The sequence below is a fragment of the Pleurodeles waltl genome, chromosome 11, assembly GCF_031143425.1.
Source record: "Pleurodeles waltl isolate 20211129_DDA chromosome 11, aPleWal1.hap1.20221129, whole genome shotgun sequence".
NCBI classification, from domain to species: domain Eukaryota; kingdom Metazoa; phylum Chordata; class Amphibia; order Caudata; family Salamandridae; genus Pleurodeles; species Pleurodeles waltl.
In genome coordinates this window covers 745,583,226-745,611,020 of record NC_090450.1, presented here as the reverse complement: position 1 = coordinate 745,611,020, position 27,795 = coordinate 745,583,226, and the positions used below count along the sequence as shown (strand labels likewise).

At 43.0% G+C, this 27,795-nt stretch overlaps 1 protein-coding gene across 3 annotated transcripts in view; it reads left to right on the top strand.

Annotated features, from left to right (window-relative positions):
• The first annotated feature begins 7,442 nt into the window (after window positions 1-7,442).
• LOC138266092 (uncharacterized) overlaps window positions 7,443-27,795 on the top strand; it is an 896,417-nt gene continuing 876,064 nt past the window's right edge. For all 3 annotated transcript variants that reach the window (XM_069214468.1, XM_069214470.1, XM_069214469.1), the window contains exon 1: window positions 7,443-7,615. In XM_069214468.1, the coding sequence (XP_069070569.1) occupies window positions 7,546-7,615 (70 nt within the window). In that variant the 5' untranslated portion in view covers window positions 7,443-7,545. The remainder of the gene's footprint in view (window positions 7,616-27,795) is intronic.

The window sequence follows — 27,795 nt, the reverse complement described above, 5'->3', positions numbered from 1 at the left end:
AGCCCTGGAATGGATCCTCTCTTTCCTCACTGACTGCCTGAGATAGCTTCCCAAACTGACATGCTCACTTATTGCACTCAGCGACTCCACTCTGCCTCCCCTCTTCCCCCACTCAGGCCCCAGCCCACCCCTCCCTGCGCATATTGGCTGAACCAGCAGCTGAAAAATAAAATGATAATATAATATCATTTTATTTTTCAGCTGCTGGCTCTTAGCCAGGAGGGGGCACTCCTTTGCCATTGCGAAGTAGCCACTCCTCTGTGTTGACCGCTATTTTTAAAGCACTTTTAGAACTGTGACCGAACGTCTGTCAGAGGGATTGCTGGACTGCACAAATGACTCATCTGGACTGCCCTTCTGTTTATTGCCTTGCTTCCTGGTGTCTACTTGGAGGCACAAAGGACTCATCAGGATTGCTTTTCTGCATGTTGCTCTGCTGCCAGCCTGCTCCTTGACACTGTCCAAGTTGAGACACTGCATGGGGCTGGCCGCCAGATGCTGCTTCCTGGATGTGCTGCACCTGAGGACGGTGGTGCTGCCAAGAAGGTACCGCCATCTGGACTGCTGGACTTGTTGCCCTGGACTGCTGCCTGTACTTGTTGGGCTGCAAAGGGTACTACTAGGGTGCCAGTTGCCTTATGTGCTGGTCTTCTGTTGCTTTGCCTGCATTTGGTGCCCCCCAGTGCTCTCCATGATCGCATAGACTGGCCCTCCTGCTCCTGTCCATGTGAAGGGTTCAGGTATCAGCTCTCTGCCCTCCCTCATCACCCCCTCTCATGGAGCTTGCAGAGAACTGATGGACTGCGGCCCGCTCCCCTGGTATTGTGTGCTGCACTGCGCGGGGAATACGGATGTGTGAGTACTTTGTTTTGGCCAGGAGTTCTACATTCAGCATGTGGTGAGTGCTGTGCCCGGAGAAAGTGGGATGCTGAATGGGTCCTTTCACGTGAGCCCGACCATGGAGGACTCTTTGACAGGACAGCGTTGGGAGAGCTGTCCAATGATCTCTTTAAGTGCAGGGTGAGCGCTTGGGGTCCTGTGCCTCCCTCAGAAGCCTGGTTTCAGGACGGACCCCCCCAGCCAAGAAAGGACTGTGACGGACAACACCTGAGGGGCAAGGGGCTGCTGGTGCACCTGCTCCCTGCCCGGGTAAGGATGGGGCCGTCCCTCTAGAACCCCTTCAGTGGGGCCCAGTGAGGACGACAGCCAGCGACAGGAGACGTCCTCTTCCCTCTATTCCTCTGGCCGAGGGGTGGAAGACAGCGGCTGCATCGCCGTGTTCTCCGGCAGATGGCAAAAATCATTTGAGTCCACTCTGGTATATATATATTCAAACTGGTAAATGTTGTGCTGTGGGTTAACACACCTATTGCAGAGACACAGTCCAGGTGACTTCCCTCTTTTTAATTTCTACCTAAAGAGTGGATTTTAAACTCCAAGCCTGGTTTCCAGAGAAGAGTTCACATTTTACATGTTTTTTCTTTGCCATTTGCATTTCTGCACGGGGACGTTCTTTCCTTCTCGTGCTACAGTGTATTTTAACTTCCATTGTATTGGCCATAGACCATCACCTGGATCTCAAGCCTGCTCATCCTGCCCTCTAACCATGAAATGAAATACAGAACTCAGCGGCAAGACTCATACTCGACCTCCCCAGAAGGACCCACATCACAACCAATCTATAAAAACTACACCTGCTCCTGATTCAGAAGAGATGCGAGTTCAAGATGTGGCCCATGCCTACAAGCCCCTACACAACAAAGATCCAGTATACATCAATAAACACCTGACCATCCTTTAACCTACCAGACACCTTCGATCAACTTCCCTCTTCTACGCAGACACCCCACAGATCCGTTGAGCCAACTGCAGAGGGTGCTCCTCGCACCTGCCAGCCAAGACTTTTAACAACCTTCTCCTGCACCTCAGGACCACACCGTCACTCCAGCTATTCAGAAGAGAACTAAACACATGGATGTTCAAATGATCATTCCTACACGCAGCAGCTGACGGCTCCAGCGCCTTGAGACGCTCATGGGTGATTTGCTGCACTCTCTAAATGTTTGATTAATTAATAGTCAACCTCTCCACATGCCACTGCATTCTCTCCTGCTTCCTGTCATCCTCTGTTTTCAATTTTCTTCACCTGCTGATTACCACCACTTACAATTCACCTGTGTCTTCTTTTTTATTCCCATTGTCTCTACCTATTTTTTCCGGCTCTTTCTAATTTTCCATGCTACAAATGTAGACCAGAAGGAAGCAAGGAGTGATAAGATTTTTTTTTACAATAATGTGGACTTTGGGTCATAATGTTTCAGAGCACTACTGGTCACCAAACTATTGCAGTGATAAGTACTAATCGAAGGGTCAGGACTGCTTAGGATCAAGAGGCTCATTTCAGTGCTCGTTTTTTAAGGGGAGGAACACATAACTGAAGTTGATTGCTCCTAAGGAGATAGGGCTGAGCACCTAGATGACATAAGTGGGATCCTGCACAGATATGAGTTCCCACACACACAAACCGAGTGAGACTTGTCACAGACTCCATCATAGTGTATTGTAAAAATAAGCTATTTTACAGATACACCCAAGTCCCTGCATACATAGTGCTGAACCTCTGCACAGATAAAGCAGAGTTCATGTACTGACGAAATTGTGTTCTTTCATAGACTGAGGTGATGGAGTTCACATGCAGAATTAAGCACTCCTACAATATAAAAGCGTATCTTCTTTGGGCCCTAAGCCACAGAGCATCAGCCCATATTCTGTGAATGTATAATAGGCCTCTCACCGAAATTAGTGTCTGACATGGCCTGTGTTTGATAGGGAGTGAGGAGAAGCTGAGAGGATGATAGTGAGAGAAGGGACTCATGGAAAGATTCAAGCGAGAGACAGAGATGAGGTATAGAGTAGTGCACGAGATGAGAGAATGACTTTGAGAATATGGAGAGAAAACGGGGACGAGAGGACAAAGAAGTGAGAGGAGAGCGTGGCTGACAAGGGAAAGAACAGGGAGTGAGAGTGAAACTGTAGAGATGATTGAACAAGCAGCACAACAAAGGCAAACTTTACAATATATTTTACCAATTCCTTTGGCTCCCTTCGTCACTAGAAGTCTGGCTTTCACTGTGACACTGGTTGCCAGCTCCACTCACCAAATTATTATTATTATTTTTTTTTTTTTACTTTTACAAATTGCGTGCCTACCGGGAGTGAATGTGCTGCACACATTGACATAGTCACTTGGCAGCTAGTTTAGAATTGTACAAGGTAGTCTAGCCAATTTTGAAATGGAGTTTCACATGGAGCATCAAACGTGAACCCTTCTCATATTTTGGGTGGTATGTTCTTTTAGTAGAATCATGTACAAACAAGTATTGATAATTCATTTGTTTTTACTTTTGTAACATGACATGGACAGTTTCCCTAGTACAAACAATACGGTCTAGGCATGTGGCACAGCAGGAGAAACAGGACAAAGAGTTGCCCATATGTAGAAGAGATACAAAAGGGATAGCGTGTGCGAAGTAGAACTGCAACAGTAGTGCATTTGTGTCCCTCTATCTCACAAAACAGATACAGCTGTGGCAGCAGCAGTGCAAGCTTCCTTTCCTTATTGAACAGGTGGGCAACTGAAGTGCCAGCAAATTGAGCTTACCTCTCACAAAACAGGTATGACCTGGGCAGCAGCACTGTAAGGTTAATTAAGAAGTGGATCCTTAAAAAGGCAAGCTTTTTTTCTTCACATGACTGGTACTCATTGAAAGCAACAAAATACATGTTCTTTGTTCAAAGAAGGTAGCAGCAGTGCAAGCTCATCTTCCATTTATAACAGACACAGATGTAGTTCAAATGTCAATCGCTGATGTGTACAGTTCAGGAGGAAGGGTACATTCAAATCTAAATCCGCTGGAATGGGTATTCAGGTAAATGAGCCAGTGAATTAAAGTATGAGAGCTGTTGCCGTTCTCACTTAGCATTCACTGTCACTGTACTTGTAGTCGCACTCTCATTTTTTATGGTTATTAAGTTACCATAGAGATGCTTGATATCCTGAAACGACTGCCACCACTCCTATGTATGTCATATACTGGAGCCTTGCTGCAGTCAGTGAGGCGGTCATTACAACCTTGGCGGTCCAAGACCACCAGGGCTGTTTTGACGGAAGCACTGCCAACAGGCTGGCGGTGCTTCCAAGCTCATTACGACCACGGTGTTGCGCCGCGGTCGCACTGCCGGGGCCGGAGGTTTCCCGCCACATTTGACTCGGTGGTGATAATCCGCCAGGGCAGCGCTGCAGCGGATTACGAGTCCCCAACCGCCAGCCTTTTCCTGGCGGTACGGGGAGTCGCAGGGCCCCTGGGGGCCCCGTGCAGCTTTTCACTGTCTGCATAGCAGACAGTGTAAAGCGCGACGGGTGCAACGGCACCCGTCGCACGGCCGCAACACCGCCGGCTCCATTTGGAGCCGACTCCTGTGTTGCGTCTGAGATCCCCGCTGGGCCGGCGGGCGGAAACCAGTTTTCCGCCCGCCGGCCCAGATGGGATCTCAAAATGACCGCGGCTGGAGTGCGGCTGCATTGGCGGCTGCCCGGCAGTCAGATCTTGGCGGGCGGCTGAAGCCTCCCGCCAAGGTCATAATGAGGGCCTGAGTCTTGCTTTCAATGTCTGCAGGTTTTAATGTTGTCAGTCTCTGCAACTCCTACTCCTGTCACGGCAAGCAAGTGTTGCTTCTATCTTACCTTGTCAGTCCCTTCTGCTCTCACTCTGAATACTGTGGTCACTGGATGAATCGCGTGCTGGCCTACCTCTGCTTCTGCACATCATGTACAATGCTGTCATCCATTGCTGATCCAATTGCCAGTCCTTCTATTGTCACTTCACTGGGCTTCACTGGGCTTCAAGTGAGTTGATGGAGATGTAAAGCATACAGTCTGAGAGACTAGCACAACATCAAGGGTATTTAGGAGAGATTTCCTGCAGTAGCTTCAGTGCATGTAGAATAATATACTGATGAGGAGGAGGAACAAGACCTGCACACTAGTTGCACCGGCTGGATCTACCGGAGTCCACCAAGAGGAATGCAGCTTACACATGCATGAGTCTACACCCAGTTTTTCATCTGGGGATCCTTATGTGTCTCAGTCTAACTCTGCAGAAGTGGTGTGCTGCTAATGTTCATCATAACAATAATAAATCTTATTTTGCACAACGTCAGCTCTTTTACAAACATGGCTGCAAACTATCTACAATGATTAATTTACGATGCCGCATGTGCACATTTAAATCTCAGTATCTTTACCCAACCCTCTTTCATTCAGAGAGAAAGAAACTGTGAATGAGCCCAAGAGCACATTTTGGTGCTTTCATTGCAGAAAAAGTAGTGGCCTAAAACTCATGTATCATGAGGTACTGTGAATTATGGAAATTATGTGATGGTTGCCGGTGAAATATAGAGTTTGTTTTTTTGATAGCCTCCAGACCAATCTGCATAGTTTTAACATTGTCCTGGCTAGTAGTATTATGCAGATTTGCTCGAGGTTTTACAAACAGAACATGAAAAATATGTGGCACATTCTCTGGCAGTATTATTTCAAGCCATTTGACTTAGTAAAAATATTTTAGTGAAATATACAAATTTTGGAAATTATGTGGCAATCTCAGTAAGTCCATAATTAGGTGGTAAACTTGGCAGTCACAGAATTACATACATTTCCTGCCCTCACCATTGCCATTGTCTTATTAGGAAGTAATTTGTGACAGATAAAAAAAAAAGAAACATTTTCATTCTCTTCATTGCCCATTGTTAGCCGCACTTCAAAATAAATGTGAAATATGTGAAAATGCATACCATGTGTAAAACAGTCCTATATTGCCAACTTGGAACTCTGGTGACATTTACAAACCACTTGACCTTTGTCCTTGTATTTATGATGTCATCAGACCCCCTTGTTGGAATATTAGACCATATTACACAGTTACTCGTATTGTTTCTCCCATCACTCTCAAAATATAAACATGACTTTAACCCATTGTGATATCCAAACCTGACCTTAAACAAGAGACGTGTAATCAAGGTGCTGTCCATGTAATCCCTACATACCAAAATAATTTACATTCGATCTTCTAAGGCCCATGGTAAAATATCAGTAGAATATGAGTGATCACAATGTTCGATGAAGCCCAACATATTAAGTATTACAACTACATTCTGAACTCCTAACCCTTTTTTGAATGTTTTAGTACACAAATTAAGGAAGGAATGGTCTAGTGGCTAAGCTGCTGTTCTGAGGACCTCGGTTTGAAGCCAGCTTGGCAGTGGACTGAAAATTGTTTAGTTCTGGGCACATCACTTAATACCACTGTGTGTAAAATGTAAATATGTAAGACACTAGTGTGAACGTCTGTGAAAAAAAGATTTAAGCCTCCAATTGATGTACACAATCATGCATTGCCTTATGTCACTTCCTATAATGCGCAACTCTCTGTTGCTCCTCGGCTAGGTCTGTGCTATATAAATACCAGTACATGCATATTTTGACACTGTTACCTCTGTGGATACCCTTTCCTTTTGATGTCATTGTGAACCCCCTCATTTTGTGACTGCCAAATAGAAGCCTCCCACAATTTTCTTTATTGCAGTACATGCTCCACAATATTAATAGGGTTTATATAAGTCTACTTCTCAACATCTGTGGGAGAACTTTCTTATGGTATTTGGGAGATCCCCCATAACTATCTTATAGTTTCCTGCGAGTATTTGTTCATTGTGCACCTTTTGTTACTTTTCATATGAAATGAAACCTTTCCGGTGAACATTTAGCGCTTTTTTTTGTTTCTGTGTGTCAGACATGCACAGAACTTGCTTGGTACCTATGACCTTGCAGACAACTGATGCGTGCAGGTCTGGTGGGCCCTGCCTGGGCCCATGCAGTGCTCATTGTCGCTGGAAATACTTTGGCAAAGCCAGTAGATTTGGCTTTATTGTGCTAAAGCATGAAGATATTTGAATGTACAAAGGCTGTTTACATGTGTTAGAACAATAAAGTTTGATTTATTGGCTTTGCCAATGTGTGTTTTAATACTGGCTTTGAACATGTCTCGGCCTCCACAGCTTCAAGTACCCCGTCAAAACACCCTGCACCCCCACCCCTCCCGCGAAGAACGGGCCTCTGCACACAACCCACACATAAAACGCTCCTCCAAAATGCTTGCAAATACAAACACATACAAACCCACGTGTATTCACCACAAAGAGTAAACTTTACATGTTGTGTCTGAGTTATTTGGTTGCGCCCTGCTCTTCGTTCTGACACTTGCACTCCTAAGAAGCAGGAGTGGCTTCCTTGGCAAGAAATCCAAGTTCCTGTAGATACTGCTTGAGCCTTCCCTGTCCCTCCCTCTGGCATTTTAAAGCCAGCCTTTGAACCCTGAGGGCTTCAGTCCATCTCCCAGCATCGGGTGACTGCAGCGAGGACTGCCAGGCGTTCCCTCGCAGAGGAGGCACCTATAACAGCTGCTGTAACACCTAACGCGCGACACCATGGCTCGAGCCGTGGTTGTCCTCGCGGCTCTGTGCACCTTTCTCGTCAACTTCCCCTCGCAAGCCTTCGGTAAATATAACATTCGTGAGAGACTAATTATATCTCTGTGTGTGGAACGCCCGGCAAGGGACTACCCACCGTGAAACACTGCGGCGGGCGCTGAGCTCAGCCGTGAATTTCTGCTGACTATGGGCCTCTATAAACAAGTGCACGGCGCTGCCGTATGTGTCAGCGAGTTCTCGTCTGTGAGACAGGGCTTTCATGGGAGGCCACCGGCTCGGAGTTTGAAAGGTGTTTTTACTGTGACGATTATGTTAAAGTTTAGCAAGTAGTTATTGTGATGGCGACAGATTATTTAGCGTGCATCACACTTTGAGTTGTAAACTTATGTTTGAATAATGGCTTGGGCGAGCATATTCACTGTTACCTCCTGTTACAATTCTGTTAAAGGCACGCAGCACTCGTTTAACAACATGATTTCGTTTCCTTTTGGTTACCGTGGTATTTACGCTCTTGACTATTCCCTTTACTTCTGCATCGCTGAACACTCTGATACCCACGGATACCTGTCATAACGCAAATACATTTAGGTTATCGACCTCGGAAGGATAGAGGCCGAGTAGAGCCTGTCATGATTTGAACCTGGAACAAGCACGTTGCATTAAAATCTGTTGAGTAGGTTCTGAACCCACTACGCTATATCAACCTCCGTTCTAGGAGACTCGCCTTCTTGGAAGTAACAGTAAGCGAAAAAAGGCCATGCACCATGTTATTTGCATTGGAAGGACTTAGGAGGAGATTCTTTTTTGGGAAGGAAACTATGTGAAATTAATTACTTGGCTGAGGCAGTCACCCTGGTGGGAATATTCCTAAAAATTGATGTCTTCCAGTATAAAGGGCCACTGAAATTATGTGGCATAATGGGGCCCATTCTGTGGCATTTTTATTTCTCCATTTTGTGAATATAACAAATATTAACACTCGTTCAAGCTTTCACCTTAAAAACACTAAAGCAGCAGTTTAACTTTTGAATACACGAATCAACATCTAAGTTAGCAGGTGTTTGGAAAGGCTATGTACAGGACCCACATGGGACACTTTTTTGTATTTTTTCACCCATATTTGCTAGAAACATATTTTTTTTTAGTCAAACCTACAAATTATGTGGCAGATGCTGCATTATGTGGCAAGTATGGTAGATGCATGGTTACGCGGAGAATGCTGCAGCCGCAGAATTGCATAATTCCAGAGGTTTAGCCGTATACTCCTTTTATGACGGGCTGCATTTGAATCGAGTATGTTGTAATAGAAAATACTCATTTGTGTAATATAATAGCGGTATCTGCTGATACCTTTAAACCGTTCCAATGCCAGGCAAATAGCAACAGTTCTAATGCAACAAAGTCTACAGGAAAGTATTTGTATCTTTTCATCCTGGGCACTGTGCTGTGTCACACAGTACGGTTACCAAACGACAATTGCAACACCGAGGTTGCCACACAAGAGCAATTGATGGCTTTGTGGGTTGCCTTGAGGCATGATGTGTCCATTCTTCTGCATGCTCGCACAGCTCCTAGGAATGGAACAATTTACTTCTGTAGCTCATCCACTGGGGAGACTTAGTCGAGGGGCGGCTCTTCTGACGGATCAACACATCAGTTATTTAGAAATATTGCATTTTTTGGACTTTAACCTGGAAAAATGGTTCTTTTTCAAATATGTCATCAGCTGAAATAGTCACTAGCAGTCTCTTTCACGTGTATGCCAGACCGTGGTGAGAACTGAGCCCACTGGCAGAACTCTGTTTCTTTGAGGCACCACCCAGTTCCAGCCTTGGTTGCAGAGTGGCATTTAAAGGAGTGTTTTGACAGCTAGTAAAATCAAAAACGTTTCCCTGCTTAGTGTTTGACTGTTGATCCCCATCTCAAGGTGAGAGCCCTTTCAGATTCCAGACAGCAAGAGCTCTTGTTAGAAGTGGGTGTGTTCAAAAACAGTGAAAGCCGAGCCAGGGTTCTGGATTGAGTCTAAGAGCCTGGTAACAAGCCGAGCCATGAAAATATACGGAGCAGCGCAACAAACATCATGTAAAAATATGACCTTCTTTTCAGAGTTCAAAAGCGTGACAATGAACATGCATAAGCTTCTCACCTTAGCATATCAAATTATATTACTCATTTGAGAGGTATTAATTTAAAGTTATAGTTTTAAACATTAATTTAGAACTATTTCAGCCACCTCTAATCATCACACTAAGATGACAGTGTCATTAGTGAATTAAGAGGCAAGTCAGTTGTCATATGTACCCAGTATGTGGCCTAGATTTTTATGCATTAAGCAACATGATCCTCCGGTCCACTGGGATCATGTGGCTGGAGAGGGCCAAATTGTGCAGCAGGGTTCACTAAATTATGCTGCAAGAAAGGGCCAAATATGGAGTGTATTCTGAAACAGTTTGTGATCGTATTACTTTTTTTTTTTTTCACCTCATTGGTACCAGCTTAAAAAACAAATACAGCAATAAGCAACCGAAGGTTGACAGGCAACCTTTGACAAGGACCTTTCATTGCATGGCAACACGTTTCACATAATCTTAGTAACCTTTGATCTGTCTGATCTCGAAACAATAAAACATTTTTGTTTCGAGCTACAGATTATGCATCAGATGATGTGGGAAATGTGGTAAACCCATCATTATGTGGAAAACACAGTGGATATAGAATAAAATTTAGGTGGCCCTGATGACAGTCTATTAAAGCAAACATGCAAGGTTTTTTTTTTTATCAGTGGCAGGTGTCACTTTCACATGCTTACCAAGATGCGCAATATCAAACTCACAGACAGGCTTAAAACATGCTGCTCGCTATGTGTTGTGTAGCTGCCTAGTGGTGAATTCATGTGCGTGTCATCTGACTGCCAATTAGAGTGCATGCTGGAACTTTTATAGATCTTTTTAACCTGTACATCTCACTGTTTTATTGAAACTGCAATTCACAGAATCTAAAGTTGGGTTGACTAAAATGGCTGAAGGTGTCTCAAAAGACTTTGGAGATCTTGTAAGCAATACCTATTAAGGTAATTGTGGTCATTTCTACACGTCATGTGCATATAGGGATTATAACTGGTTATGTTCTAGTTTGTCGATTGTTTCAGCTTTGAGGTTCCTTACATCCAAAGGAAGGTAACATTGGGCCATTATATGTGGGATAACGTTCTCACGGACATACATTATAAGGATATTGGAAGTCACAGAGGAATTCCATAACACCATAGAGGAACGAAGCCGAAGGCAAAGTTCCTTTATGAGGTTCAACTCCTAGGTGAATTACAATATCTTTATCATGTATGACGCGGGGTAATTTCACCGGTCTTACAAACCACTTAAAACATTGGTGCATTGCTCTTTCATATGAAAGAGTTAGCATGCTTGCAACCACAAATACAAATAGAACCAGTTGTGCAAAATTAAACACTTCAAAAACCTGTTAGATATTTGTTGCAACAAGATATAAGTCACTAAGTCCAATACAAGTCAGTTAAAAAAAAAGCTGCTGTAGCAGATATAATTGACTAAGAAGTGCAAAAATAAACAGGTTCTTTCTGATTGTCACTGTAAGACAGAAAAACAGGTTAGAAGAAAGAAAAGCAACATTTGGAGTTCTGAAGAGTTTTCTTCATAATCGGCAATTGGGTGCGTCACAAATCGCCGATTACAAAGAAATTATAGGCAGGTGGTCATACAGGGATTGCAGTATCCCATGTATTATAACATTATAAAATACTGTTAGAAAATATCCCTCAGGTGAAGAACACTTTTAAGTGGATCTTTAAGCTAGGTAGTATTTTCATAACAGGAATTGTTGCACCAGGCAGCACACACACGGCCAAAGGTTTTGTTGACCATAAAATCTGCTTAAGTATAACAGGAACTCAGTTCAAAGCTGACCGGCATAAATATTTCTTGATATGGAAATATTCTTAGGATGGGGTGTGGCTAAGGCTTTGGAAATCTGCCATGCAAGAAAAGACCAAGAGCCCAGTTCTCAAAAGATAACATCAACATTGGTGAACAAACATTATCAGTGCAAGGCTGTCATTCTAAGAATTACCTTTGGAAAGAAAATCATTGATGCCACAAACTAACCTTAGGCCACATATGGCTATGCCGTTCAGTGCAAAGGTATGCCACCATATCATACAATTACAGGAGCAGCTCGCATGGCTGGGCAGGGGATGCGGGGGGCTGGGGGGGAGGCAGTTGGGGCACGGAGGGCACGAGAAAAAAAGAATAAAAAAATAATGATTAAAAAAACTTACCTGCTTTGCTCCTGCGCCGCACTCCTCTCTCCTTGCAGCTGAAGGCACAGGCTCCCAGTCTGCCCTGCACCAATTCTGGCGCTGCTCAGAGCAGCATCAGGATTGGCTGGGAACGCCCAGCCAGGGCACTCCCGGGCAGACTGGGAGCCTGTGCATGCTCCCTCGGGCTGGAGAGAGCCTTGTGCGCATGTGTGTTTGGCCAGCCCGAGACAGCCGACTAAACACACATGCGCTCTGAGGGGAGTGCACAGTACCCTTCACTCAGCTCATCACCCCCAATGTCCCGCCCCTTTTACCTGGAAAGGATAATAAACACAGTTTATTATCCTTCCCAGGTAAAAAGATTTGCAGCGGTTGCTGCTGACGGGCGGGGGGTGATGCTCCTCCGTCCATATGGAGGAGCTGCGCCTGTACAATTAACAATATAGGCATTGACCTTTGTAATACAACATGACCAAGCAAATTAATTTATCAAACCCATGTTTCAGTCCTTTACTTAGAGTTTTTCCGTGGGAGAAATCTTTCCTAAATCATGATAAATGATCTTCCACGTGCATTTCCCAAAATACTTATATCTGAGAAAATCACAAGAAATGTAGTAATACAGCTTTCCCGCATGGAAAGCCCATGCACATTAACACCGGGAAAACGCTGATGTAAATTATGCATATTTAAATGTAGAAAATGGGGATGGAAACTCTGTTTTAACATTGTTTTTTTTAATTTACGTTGATTCCATGTCAGCCGTAAAATTTCCATCTATGCTCAAATCCTTGCGCAGGGACCCGAATTCTGAGATTTGCGATTAATGCCAGCGTTGGAATATTCTACTCCTAGTAAATACCACACCCCCATTCACCCACTTGTAATCAGGCCATTTTTATGGTAATGGTGTGAGTGCACAAAATATTACAAACAAGGGGGAGTGTTTTGTGTGGTCAGTCATTTGGTAGTCGTAGTTCATGCCAATTAAAGGTGGCTTTCACTTTGTATATCCTTTAATGCAGGGGTCCCGACCTTTTCAGCTATAAGAGCTACTTATGTGCAATGAAAGTCATATCAAGCTACTAATAATATTAGTGCAGAATTAGTGACCACATGAGACCAAATTATATTGGTGGCCATCACATGCATGATTACCAGCAGTGAATACCTTAGTGCATCAGGCTAGATTGCCCACAGTAATGTGAAAATGGCTTTATCACTTGGAAATGCACCTACCAGGTACATGCACAACAGCCATAGCTAAAGTGTCACTGGCACCAAGGTAATCATTTTAGTAATGCCTCCCCAACCCTCATGGTTTACCACTCAAGTCTTAGCTTTAAATATATTTTGAAACTCAAATTCTTTGACTTTGAACATCAGCTAAGCTTGTGAATTAAAGATGTTTTAGTCTTAAATACACACTTTTCAATTTTGGGATACATCTATTAATTTAGCAAAGCAAAAGTATCTAATTTAGTAGCCTGGGCTCAATACAGGAGAGCTACCATCAGGCAGCTGGAGTGCTATCAGTTGCTCACGCAGGGGTGGCTCCTCCGCAATAGTGGAGGAAGGTCGCCCCCCCTGGCTAAGAGCCAGCAGCAGAAAAATAAAACAATACTTCAATATTGTTTTATTTTTCTGCTGCTGGCTCATCCAGCATGTTAAGGGAGGGTTGGGGCTGGGCCATGGGAGGTGAGAGGGGGAATGAGGAATCAAGTGCACTAAATGGGCATGTGTGTTTGGCCAACCAAACACACAAGCACACTTAGGTTTCAACAGCCAGGCTGTGTACACAGCCTGGATGGATAAACTGCAAAGGCCACAGGGTTGTGTCTGAGTGGCAGTCCGAACCGCTCAGACCAATCCTGATGCTGCCTTCATGCTAGATTTAGAATGAAAGCAGCACAAGGATTGCTGGGTAGCCTGTTCTGGTGTTCCAGTAAAAGCTGGGACACCAGAACAGGACAGGAGCTACGAGTGAGGCGGCAAGAGACAGAGGCAGGTACAATAAGTCTTTTTAAAAACGTTTTATTATTTGTTCCCCACTCAGTCCTCGTCGTCGTTCCACCCGATCCACCCCTTGATATTTGCGGCAGCCACGGCTGAGCTCACGAGCTACTCGTTGGAGAAGCCTGCTTTATTGGGACCTGGTCAACTCTTGCTAGAGATTTACATGCAATAACTATTGATTTGCGAACTTGTTGCTTCATGATAAGATAGCATTTGAGTGTCCAACTAGTTATGTAAATAAGTGCAGCGCTATGACAAAGTGTGCCACCCCACTTTATATTATGATTGTTAGAGTTATAAACTGTTAAAATGCTGATAGGTGGTCTCTTCTTGGGTAAAATAATTTAAAGGTCAAATTTTCTTCAGTCAAGTAAAAAAGAATATTGTATGAGATATTATATCTCTTTCTTTTTGCTGTGCTTCTCAAATCAACAATCTTTCCAGAAATTACACCAAAGGATACAAACTGAAAATTAGAGTTTGGAAACATGAGATGGGGTATATTACATGATTTTTAAAGCAATTAGATCTAAAATCGACTCCTTCCAGTTTTTCATTCATGGAGATTTCCGCTGCTCCCACGAAGTATTTGTTTATTTTTCCCTTTACCACCTCAACAGGAACAATAACCCTTGTTATTACCTACATCTTTGTGTATTTATGTTTTCCTTTCACTAGACCTCCCAGGAAAATGCATTAGTCACACTTTTTCCTGTTTTGTTCTGTTTCCTGTGGAGACAGACACAGGTCCTTTCTTATAGCACTGAAAAGGGCAGGAAGTTATTTGCTATTTTGTGTACGCCTCTGTATTTCTTTTCCTATGCACCTAGGGTTTGACTTGCTTGAGCCAGTTTTTCTCTTTACATACCAGACTAATTTGTTTTGAGGTCTCGCATCAGACAGTTGTGCTGTCTGTTGAAGATAGGTTTCTAAGCTGCCAACTTGTGATTTTGCTTTTGAGACACTCCTAAATTTACAACCCCCACTCAGGACACTAGTCTTCCTCTTTCTTCCCTGCTAAACACACAAACGAAAGCTCTGGAGGCTGCCACTGATGTCCTGGGGAGATTTTATACCTCAGTGGTTTCCAGCTAATTGTGTTCCTACCATGTGTTATTGGCTCATCACTGGGTTACTGTGTGAGAGGAGCCGCTATTGTGTAACACACGGTGGCACTGTGTAAATAAACTGTAAACTTTGCACTTGTATAGCGCACTACTCACCCGTTAGGTTCTCAAGGCGCTGTACGCATACCGCTGTGGAACCCCTCCTGGCTTTTCCCTGTGAGGCACCCACTCCTGGACAGCCCCAGGGTGAAGCCAGGCATCCAAGCGCTGTGAGGGCCGTTGTGGAGATTAAGCAAGCTATTGCCCAGAGTTACAGATTGGGACCGATTAATTAGATTAGGCACTGAGGCGAGAATTATCTGGTCCAAGGGAATTGAGGCCAAGACCCGCCGAGGTGGGAATTGAACCCTGGTCCTGGGCCAGATCTCTGCATCAAGCAGGTCTGAGTTGGCAGGTCTGATTGTACTCACAGATCGAAACCTTGCTCAAGATTGGGTGTCTTTTATATAATTCTCATTTGACTTGCTGATATTTGCAGCTTTCCTCCCTTTCTATGTTTGCCCCAGCCACAGGAGCGTTTTTGTTTCACTGTTGGTGGATTTGTCATTTCTTCCTGCCACAAACACAGCATTGAATCTAAGAAAAGGGAGGCTTTCGTAAACAACATCAATTTGCTGCATTTCAGTGCCACAAAGTGGGCATTGGAAAAAATGCAACAGAAATAAGAAAGCTCCAATATTGATTTTGACAGACATTGATGATTTCTATAAACAAGTTTTGGCAATTTAATCAGTCAAGTTTCCATGTAACCATAAATGAGACCGATTGGCGTTGCCAATGCTTATTTGTCTCTGTGGCCTGGCTAGTGAAGTCCTCAATGGAGCTCAAACTGATGTGCTTGTTGATAGTGCTGCCTGGGCCACAGTGCACCATTACTTTTGATCCCTTTTTCTCATGTTTGTATGTTTCAAGATGTATTTTGTTATGACAAATGTGAGAACAAGAAATACAATATGTACTATCTTTGATGAGGCCTATTATTGAAATGGACGTGTTGGTGAAGTGCACCACAAATGGGAACATTTGGATGAAAGTTCCTGCTTGACACTTAATGTTCCTGTGGCAGGTTTTTTTAGTGTTCGAAGCAACAATCTGCATTAGGTATGAGGTTATGGGGCTCTTCTCATGAGCACCACAGGCATACATTACATGATCCTTCTTATTGCTGTTGTTTGCCATCTTCAGCGGTTAGTATGCCCAAGAAGGGGGACTTGAAACAGGGTCAGATAGGCAAGTGTGCTCCATATATAAGGTTTTGAAATACTTTCTTGATAGAGTCTGGATCAACTTACATCTTCTTCTTAAGACAGTCAGGTCAATTTAGCTGGCTATCTTTGGGTTCATTACTCCTTCACCCTGCCAGCTTACAGAGTGTAATGGAAAAATGGAGAGTGTAGATACACTTGCCGTTACAAAGTTCACGATCAGAATATTGTCTTGCATGGAGTTTGATGAATTGAGAGGATCTCTCTAGGTAGAGTCCTTATTATCTCATTTAGCGGGCAGGCCAGAAGTACCGTCCAAAGATCCGCCACTCCTGAAGGTGGTTGCCCAGATTGTTATTATGTTCCTGAAGAATTGTTGCACTGTCTGGTTCTGAACACTTCGAACCCATAAACACATCTTTCATGGCTGATTTAGATTTTTCTGAATTATTGGTTGCCTTGATCCTGACAATGAGAAACATAATTTATAACAGGGACTGCAACTGGGGGCAGTCTACAAGAGCCCACTGGCAAAATGGCTATCTCAAAAAAGATTTGACATGCAGCTGTGATGGCGAAGGTTTTTGAGAATTGCAATCATGTCACACCAACCAGGGTTTTGTTGGTGCAAATTAGGTGTTTTTGTGGCAGTAGAAAATATGTAGACCTTATTATTTATTGGGGTATAATTCACTGGAGCTCATCAATTCCAACAGGTTACTTTATAAGAGAGGCACAGGGTGATGTATGTGCACAAAATATATCCTCTTTATCCTGCCAAATGAAAGCCAAGTATTATCTGCTTGGGTATTTCCTCAGTGAAGCAAGAATTTGGTTCAGGAGGACGTATGAAGTGGTAACTACTTAATGTGATCACCATTAATCCGAACCCTATTCTTCCTCCTTCAAACTATTAGGCTGCAATCACCTTCTCCACAGACAGTCTGTTGGCACATCTCAGTCAAGCCACTGCTGACCAACTTTGGTAGAAATAGTAACTGAATTGGCAAATGGAAACTTTTAGAGGACTCTGAGTATAGAGAACATACTGTGTTTAAATGCTTAGGTAACATTGGTGTAGACACAATCTGGCTGAAGTAATTCATGAAATAAGTGAAATTCCTTAATGCTAAGAGGTGCTTCTATAGGAAGGAAGATCTTGGGCATTCTACCTTGTGTGGCACCGCTGAACTTGCACCTCTCCGTGTGATCAGAATTGTCTGATACAACTCAAGTCATTGTGCACTAGATATTGTGCCTTATTCCAGGGAGGTATGGAATTGGTAACTATTCGTCTGTGATCATAATTGTCTGGTGCCACTCAATTCATCACACACAAGACGTTGTGCCACATTCCAAGGAGGTATGGAATTGTTAACTCTTCATGTGTGATCAGAATTGTTTAGTGCAACTCAAGTCATCGCACACCAGATATTGTGCCTAATTTCAGGAGGGCGCAGAGGTGCAGATTAGTGTAGTGGAGTGCCCGGTTTGGCTGAGTGCTATTGTGAATGGCATGGGTCCTACGGTGACCCTCCCCTGTGCTTAGCTGAACAGGGCCTATGCTGGAAGGCAAAGTGCAGAGACCCTTGAGTGAACTTCCCGAGCGGGAGCCAAATCTCCTTTTGTTGACTGCTGCCTGATCAGTCTGTATCTATTTTAATTTCTCCCACCTTTCCCCAGGGAACCTGAATAACTGTGACTCCAGCCGCAACCGGCCTAGACCTGGGTAAAGGTTTCTTTCATCTCCAGCCCATGGATGTGGAGTAGTAGTGGTTGGTTGAAGGGTGAAGGAGGGTTTGGGCCCACAGGGTCTGCGAGTATAGGAACAACGTACCATCTGGATATCAGTGCTTCGCATTAGGGTGTTGGAAGTAAGTGTGTGCGAGTGCGTGCTATACAAGCCTGCCTGATATTTGTGGCATCGCGTAGCAGTGTAGAGTGAGTCTGTGGGAGTGACTTCCTGTGATCAACTGCACCATGCAGTTCACAGTTTTTACCCATGCGGCCTAGGCCCACAAAGTTATTTAAAAGTGCTGCCATTATTGGTGTGTACTCATGGCTGCTATCGCTGTGAACCGTGTGCACCCTATAACTATGTGGTATTGAATTGGGATAATTGCTAGGGTGCGTCTCGTGCTGCCAACGTTTTTCACCACATGAGGATGTTGAGAGGGAAAGAAGGATTTTTCCCAAGTGTACATATTGTTGATGTTGTTTTAACAGGGTTGGGCCTAATACTGCTCGTGTTATTTCCAAATGTGATTTATGCCCAGAAGTGCATGATTTACATGTCATGTTAGTTAATGTGTGTGTTGAATCCAAATCTTCTTTACAGCCACAACGTGTGAAGTCTTTTTTGTGACGCTCTGTGTATTTGTTGTGTAAGAGTGCTGTGCCAATGCTTTACACATTGTCCCTGTGATAAGCATGACTGCTTAGTGCCAAGCTAACCAAGGGTGAGGGCAGGTTATGCAGTGATTGTAATCACTTATCCCTTAAGGGAATGGTAGGTTCTGCCTGGCTAGGGCCTTGTCTCAGCCAACTAAAATGTGGGGCGTCCAACACCAAAGGTGTGCAACAACAACATGGTTGGAACGTAATAATCTTAAGAGCTGTTTCTAGATGGAGTAGAATGCTGGAGCTGTTGAACAAACATTATGGTTGGACAGTCGTAATGCTAATAATTGCTTCTATGGGGAGGTGAATACTGATGCTGTGGAATGTGCAGTGGAATGGGAGGAATGTTCTAATGCAAAGAATTGTTTCTATAGGAAAGTTTGTAATTGAGATGGGGAACAAACCTTAATGGTGGTAGGCATAAATGCTAGGGCTTGCTTATAAAGAGTGTGACACAAGAATGTGGAATGACAATATGGCAGAATGTTCTGATGTTAGAAACCGCTTCTATAAGAAGAGGAATATTGAGGCCGTGGAACAAACTGTGCATGTGCAGAATGTTTTCATGTTCAGAATTGCATTGCTTCTAGAGGAAGGGGTTGTTGGGGCTTCTTAACAAATATTATAGGGGAAGTGTTGAAATGCTAAGTGTTCTATGGAAAGGGTAACACCAAGGATGCAAATAAAAAATATAGGGCAACGTAAATGTAGTGGAATACTGGGGTTAGGGACAAATATTGAGGCTGTAATGTTCTAAATCTATTAACACTTATATCTGTTGGACGTGGGTGTAGTTGTTGTGGAGGAAATGCTAGCTGAGTAATGTTGTAATAATAGGCCCTTTATACAGAGGAATGAGACTATTAGCCTATGGATCAAACATCATGGGTAGAAGGTTCTAATAAGTACTTTTGTAGTGTTGGCATAGTGACGTTATGCAACAAACGCTATAGGTGGAGCATTGTCATGGTAAATATTATTTTTAAAGCATGGTACATACTAGTGGAGTAAAACAAACACAGAGAACTCTAGTCTGAAAAATTACTGCAACAGAGAGGAACACCAAAGATGTAAACGAACAATATGGATGGAATGTTATACAAATTAACAAAGGGTCTATGTGAGAGAAGGCCTCTTTTTGCATGGTTAGCCCTCACTTTTTGCCTGATGTTGATGTGTTCTAGAAGTTGGTAGTGCCCAGGGCCCCTGCTAATCAGGTTCCCTGGGCCAGAGCTCTTTCCCTAAATCTGTTGTGCACAATTGGATATACTCTTAATTATCCCCATAAGTCCCTAGTAAATGGGTACTCCAGTACCCAGGGCAAGAGATAGTAAGAGGAGATCCCGGAGGGCAGCAGCACTGATTGTGCCACCCCAAAGGTCCTGAACCCAGATGCACCCAACTCGACATGGCACACCCTTTGTGTGCACCATACTATGTGTGAGGGCATAGCTGCATGAGCAACATGCCCCCACAGTGTCCTTCACAAATCCAAGACACAGTGAGTGAACAGGCATGTACTGGGCACTGGTCAAACATGAGCTTCCCAGTTACATGATGGCTACTCTGCACCCTGGGTTGTTTGGTATCAAACAACTCAGAATAATAAATCCAAACTGGTACCAGTGTTGGACTTAACCCTAGATGTACCCAGGGGCCACCTTTGAAGTACCCTGTGTAAAAGCTAAGCCTAACTGGCATAGTTGCTGACTGGTTCGATCCAGCGTGCCAATCCAGACAGCCAATATACAAACCTTGGGGAGAGCCATGCCTCTCTGGTTTGTAAGCCAATGCCCTCCCTGGGTGGAGGAGCTACCACCCCCTTCCTTTAGGAATGTGCAACACCCTGGCGGTGAGCTTCAAAGGGCTACAGTGACTGAAACCCAAGCCCACAGGGCTGCTGCGAGCAGCAGAGGGCTACCCCCTTGTAAACACCCACTTTGGGAGGGATCAAAGGCGGGAAACCAGACAAAGGGTAGGAGGAGTGGCCTCACTGAGCATGCACAACCCCTATGGGCTTGCATGCGAAGTGGACCCTCTTTCTAATTTTTCTCCATCGTGGAATGGAGCAAAACAGCCTATCAGGTTTAGAGAAGTGACCCTTCCACAGGAAGTGGTCACTGTAGTGGGTGTAGCCACCCAAGGGTAAGTGTCCCATTGGAAACTACCAGGCTCCCCCTAAAACACCCTCTAAATTCATTATTTATTGGGCTCCCCTGGACCAGGAAGATAGATTGACAGGAAGAAAGAAGACAGCACCAAAGAACCCACCAGGACGAGACCCGGACACCTACTGCACCAGAAGAGGCTCCAAGACCCCTGCTTGCTGCACCAGAGTCCCAACAATCGCCACTGCAGAGAAGCTGGACCAACCTCAAAAGCCCCAGAGGACCTCCAGGCTTTGCAAATAGCCTATATCTTCCTCCTGAGTGGAGGCACTACTCAAGAAAATCAAGACACCTGCAAAGGACCAACAAACCAATGAGGGTCACTTCACTGAATCACTGATATCTCTGTGACCGGAAGTCACAGCCGGACCCAACGACACACCGTCGACCACCCAGAAGGGACCCACACCTGTGCCAAGTTTGGTGGCACTGCACCCTCTATTGGCCAAGATACAGCAATACCCAGGTACTGTTCAACAGAAAACCAGCACCCTCAGAGCTGAAAAAGGATTAGGAGGAAGCCCCAGTCGAGGGACTTCAGGAACACCCCATACCTCTGACCAGAGTGCCTCTGTTGTCCTGTAAGTCACCCGCAAAGAGACTCACCTCCAGCTCCAGTGGACTCCATTGCGCACAGCATCCCAGACCTCCAAAACGCCTTGCACCTGGGCACCCTGGGCCTTGCATCGTGGGATCTGTGGTGTGCCCGGGTCCCCAACCCCTTGCGACCTCACAGCCCAAGGGGACCCCAAAGCCCAACAGTGGTGAAGAGGAAGAAATTAACATAAGTCAAGATGTCACCCTTTTTAAATCTTCAAACCAGCTCCTTTTCCAAGTAGCGCCTCCAGGTGGCCCTGTGCCTGTGCCAAGAACCTCTCCAATGCCGCTCCTCCCGGAACTGGGAGCTGCCTGAGATTCTCCAGCTGGCACAGTGTGCCCACCGACTGCTGAAACCACCCTGCAAAAGAAGAGACTGGTAACTCAACCGTGCAATTTTTAATGCATTTTTAAAAGTAACTGCCTATTGATTCCAATGGTGAGTAGTTACGCACAGACTAACGTTGCTAAAAATATAAGAAGTCATAACTTGAAAAGTACTTAATGTGTTCTAAAGATCTTTGTCTTAAAATGTATTTAAAACTCTGAAGTATTTTTATAAATTCTGGTCTATCGAGTTATTCATTGAATGTGTATGATGCATGATTGGATTTGGGAGTACAGCAAATACTTAGCACATCTCCTGGATTAGCCTAACTGCTCGATCATCTACCTTAAAAATTGGAGCTTTAGGTGGTCTAATGTTTACCTCTGGTAACCAACGTGTGGTTGCCTGAACCATCTGCATAGTGTGCTTGGTTTTGCACACTGCATAGAGGGCCAGCCTCCAACAGTCTATGATAAATATGCTGTGTGTAATATTCTAAAGCTAAGACCTGCTTCTACAGCAAGGGCTTTATATGGCTGTGTAAACTACTTAACAGAATAAATGTTGTAATGCTTAGAAAGGCTTCAATAGGGAATGGATATTAAGGCTGTGGAACAAATGCTCTGGGTGTAATGCAAAATATTGTTTCTTCAGGAAATTAAATGCTGGGGGTGTGGGACAAACATGAAGTATGTTCTATAGCTAAGTGCTACTTTTAAAGGAATGAGTATACTGGGAGAGTGGAACAAACGCTATAGGTGTTCATAAAAGATTGTTGAATTGGAAGGAGAAAATTAAGGCTGTGTATTAGAGGCAATGTGTGTAACGTTTCAATGCTAAGAATTGGATTCAGGAACTCTGGAATAATGTCTTATCTGGCGACATTGTGTCGGACTGTCCGTATTTATGATAGGCGGGGCAAGCAGTGAATATTCTGGTAGCAGGAATGACTTACACGTGAAGAGCATGGACTTTAGAAGCGTGGCCCGAACAGGGAAAAGATCAGATAGGAGCTTCAAGTCGCACATAGTCACAGCTGTTCTTGTTGCCCTTGTTTATCAGAAGTGGTGCTATAGAGCAGGAATGTGTGGGAAAGAATGCCGACCTCCTGATAACATGCTTGAGATCTACTATGTACAATATCACATTGATTACCACCACTATAGGCTCTGTAGAGGCTCCAGTCTGGCAGAAAAATTGCTGACATGTGATGGACTCTTGTGCAGTGCTGCAGGTGTCAGGATGTTGTGACAGTTAGTCGGACATTAAGGAACTTCTTCCAACCCTTCTGGCTCTTCGAAGATATTAGTGGTAGATAGTTAGCAATACATACATAATGTAACATACACTGCGTTGTTAATGACTTTTCCAATGATGTATTTTGCATTGAACTTTAAAAGCAACAAGACCTGAAAGTGCTATTTAGCATCAGAAAATTATGTATTGAAACCGTTTGTCAAATGTGACTTTTTATTCTTTTTATGCGGTTTAGCATGTAATACGTTATTTGTGTACAAAAGTGACTCGTTCTACGAATTAAACTCTGAAAATCATAATGTACAACCGTTTTTAATTGATTAAAGATAGGCCAAATTTGTGCTATTTAAATAATCTAATTATGCTCACTTCACAAGTGTCTAAAGATATTTAACATCCAATTTTGTTTTAAGACATTCTTTTTTCTGTCATTTCATGACTAAAATTACATATTTCCCAGATACTTGTCACAGGTATGCTCAAGCAGAATAGGGACTGTTTGTATCTCTTATTCAGCCGACACATGTTTCTCACTGAGTTGTGGGTAAATTTCATTTCTATCAAGGGTCACTAAAATAATTGAGTAGTTCCTTTTATTGTTTAATAAAGATAGTGATATAAAAAACATATTCGTAATAGTTACCAAAGTTAAGTTCTTGCGCGGTCTCTACATCTGACATTTGGATGACTTAGTAAAAACATTTGGTTGATGGAATAAAGAGTGAGGAAGGACCTAACTTTTGTCACCAATACAACTCTGTGATTATACCACTATCCTTCTATATTTTCCTCATCTGTAATCTTACTTACCGTACTTCACACTTTCTTTGCGGTGCGGCATAAGTCTGGCGTTAGCAATACTTTTGCATCTTAGATCGACCTCCTCATCTAGGACTAGCTGATGTACTTATGGCAAAGATTCTGAAGTTCGACACATGTAGATTCTGAGTATGTTTAATTGACTGTGACCTGACAAAATAGTTGTTCTTTTTTATTTTTCTGTTTTTCTATACCATTCATTTTACACTTTTGTTTTTTACACACATTCTTATTGCTTACTGCTTGCTTCGTGAAGCGATACGATGCCCATAGTACCTTTGACATGGTACATGTAACATAAAAACAAATAAATAAGGTTGATGTGGATGGGACCAGGGATGTCTTAAAACATTGCATAGTGTGGAGTCTGACAGAGGGACCCAGTCTGTTAGGAGCCCTGGCTAGAGTCACCTCAGGATTGAGCAGTGCCACTATCTTGTTTTCAGATACTTTCACTGTGTGTGAGGAAAGCTTTCACTCCTACTCCTTATGCTTGAGACATTTTGTTTTTTGTGGAAGCTGAGAATTGTTCATATTCATCTAAAAGTAGTTTATTTCTCTTCAGAGACAAAGCTTGTTCAAAGTGTGTTTTTAACTTATATTTTTTATTTTAACTTCAAATACCGGCTATGTAATTGGCTTGCACTTCTGCTGCCCAGTTATTTTCAGTCTGTTTTTTAAAGTTGCTGCAATACAGTGCTTAAGTGACATTGTAACAATATGTCTGCCTGTGAGTCAAGTGCTTGTTTGGACTGTGATTTATTCTTATCTTAATCACAAATACTACAACTAAAAATTAATGGAGCTCATGGAAAGTTCGTTATTTTAAAGACATCAGCATACATCACTGAATGTTTTTTTTTTTTACAATTTAAATGTTTTTGCATGCATATGGCGGCCTTGTATAGGTTGTGGCATAGGGCCAGATGTGGCAAAGGCTTTTACCCATTCTGTGTCTATGGGAAAAAGTGTTCGTACATATGGCCCATAGTTTATTTTTTTCATGCATGTGCTTGCAATAAAATTGTTTATTAAAAAATGTAACTATCTCGTCAGTCTGCCAAAGCCAGACCAATTGGCTTTGCCATTGGTTCTTTTGTATTGCACTGTTCAATGATGTTACTCTATGTGATTAGGCATACACTTTATAATTAGTAATGAAAGACAAAAAACAGATTAATGACACTTATATCGGGTGCTTTGGCGATATTGGCCACTGATTTGTTTTTCTTTCACGTCTTTCTTACTTTAAAATGTTTATATACTAGTTACAAAAATACACCTACCATGTACATTAATAAAAAATGCATCAGTAATGCCAAGAGGTGGGGCTTGGAATTGAATATTCCTATCGAGTCACTGGTCTGGTGAGGCATTCAATAGCTCATCTTATATGGGCAAAAAGACGAAGGAATGACATTTAAGGGGACCTAGTAAAAGGAGAAAATGTAAATTAAATGATTGATCCATCAGACTTGGGCCGTGAAAAAACACTCATATTTTAGGCAAATGTTTTCAGGCATAATGCCACCACTCACTGTTCAATAGATGCAATGACTGAAATGGGCAGACCCATTGCCCAGTGCTATATGCTGTTATAGGCGGGAGAAGAAGAATGTAAATGACACTCAAACTGACCAGAAGCCCACTATATATGTTATCTAATAAACATTTTGTTGATTACAAGTTCCTGTCAGAAAGTTAAAGCTTTCAGGCCATATTTAAAAAGTATTTTATAATGCACACACAACTACACACTACGTATGTGTTGTCAAAAATAGGTAAACATTTACACACAGAACATCAATATACAACCCATCTAAAGAGTGTCTGCCAAAGGTTATTATAGGTACAAATCGTATTCCCCCAGTATTTTGTCAGATGAGTTATCTAAAACCAAATCTCTTGCCCACTACACTAATCTCTGACATTCCATGTAACAAAACAACGCCTGCAGGCTTTAACACAGTGTAATACAACCCATCATAATGGCCCATTGACATTTACATCTGGTTTTTACAATAATCTTCAATCCTATTGACTTTGTTGTCATTTTCATAACTAAACAAATCATATTGAATATAAGTTTTCCGGCAAGACAACCGTTAGGTATTCAGTTAAAAAAACTACAGAAATGCACAACATCACAGCTGACAAAACAGTATGTAACACATTCTAATAGGGGATAACAACATTTATCACAGTACAAATCTTCAACATTCGGTGATTGCCAGAAGTGGTAACCAACACCAAAACCCCTGCCTGATACAGTAACCTGTTAAGATTCCATGTAATGAAATACGTATAAAGGCTTCACCACAGTGTAATAACAATCTGCCCTTAATGATCTATTGGTTTAAACATATGGCTTTCACCATAAATACATTTGGCCTTTTCTTTGTTGTCTTATTGTAATTTTTCATATTAAACAAATCGCATCTATGGCACCTGACATTATTTTTAAGAAAACAGGTGTGAGGGAAATGCCTGAATTAATCCCAGCCACTGGCAATTACTCAGGTTGTATCCTAGTCTTTCATTTTCACCTAATATTCGGCTGTAGACAGATACCAACTATACTGCAATCAGTCGTCTCACCCAACAGGATCAATTCAGCCCAAACTCCAAGCCAGACCTTCCAAATAGGAACATAAGCAATTGCAGACTCCAGGCCTGATTTAGATATTGGCGGAGTGGTTACTCTGTCACAACAGTGATGGATATCCCATCTGCCGAAATCTAAATCCCATGGGATATAATGGGATTTAGATTTCGGGGGAATTTTTGTCAGGGACTAACCCCTCCACCATGATCTAAATCAAGCCCTACGCCTTGCTGGTGAGGTGCAATGAGGTGTGCTGCTTCAATCCCATAGGACAGCGAGTAAAGGACCCTTGTCGGAATTAATGTCTCAGTTAGAAAAACTGATGGGTGGAATGCTTGAATTAATCTCAGCCACTGGCAATTACTCAGGCTTAATTTACAGTCCATTAATGCCTGCCCAACCAGAACCATTGCACTACCAGACTGGGACGACTCCTGTTGAGAATACAAGCAACTCCAGCACGGTTTCAACCCTTGGGCCACGTCATTGAGTTGCACATTAAGTCTAAAGGTACAGTGAGCATGAGACCCACATGTGTATATCACACACAGGCTTTCTCACTAAGAAAAACAAAAAAAGTGATAATTGGAATTCTTGAATTAATCTCAGCCGCTGGCATTTACTTAGGAACCATTCCAGGTAATGTATTCTGCGACTATAACTGTACAAGACAGAGAGCAGCAATATGCAAATCAATTGTGAAAAGGCACACATTTGCTAAAACCTGTTTGGGGTTGTTTTTTAACTGTTCGTACGTGAAGCAGCTTTGGAAGTAGGGCTGGATTGTTCCCACAGGAGCAGGATCAAGCCTGATTTGCTTGAGAGCAACACTTGTCTGAACTGGCACAATGGCGAAACAATTAGGGAGCGGAATGCAGACCCCAGTAATTACCAGTGCTGAAATTGCTTCAAGTATTTCATCCATCACCTTTTTGGATTTTCCATCTGACCTTAGTGTGCCCAGCGTTCCAATAAGGCTGACAGCATTTATCTTTCCCACATAGCTATCTCGGGCCTCATCATAAGCTATTACTCAAGGAAAAATGTGCAATACAATAATTATTTTTCAGAGGAAGAGCACATCTTCCCTCCAATTAAAATCCTGTAGAGAAGAAGAGTCTCATGTTGGCAGAGCCAAAACCCTCTCTAATTAATGCTTCTTAAAGTGTTTTTTTTCTGGTGATCACATGAGGTCTGCATCAGCTGCACTGTCATGGTTGCTCTACAAACACATAAATGGGTATCGGAGAGAGAAGTTCATTTGTTCCTCTTAAAACAAAATAATGTCTGTCATTCATTACATATCTCTGGATTCAATGTATTGGGGATATCCAACAGAGGTGCTCTCAACCACAGACAACCGGAAGTGAAAGTGGCCATGTGTCAGGGTTAAGGTACTTAAGAAACAAGCAAAAATGTAAAAGACAGCAA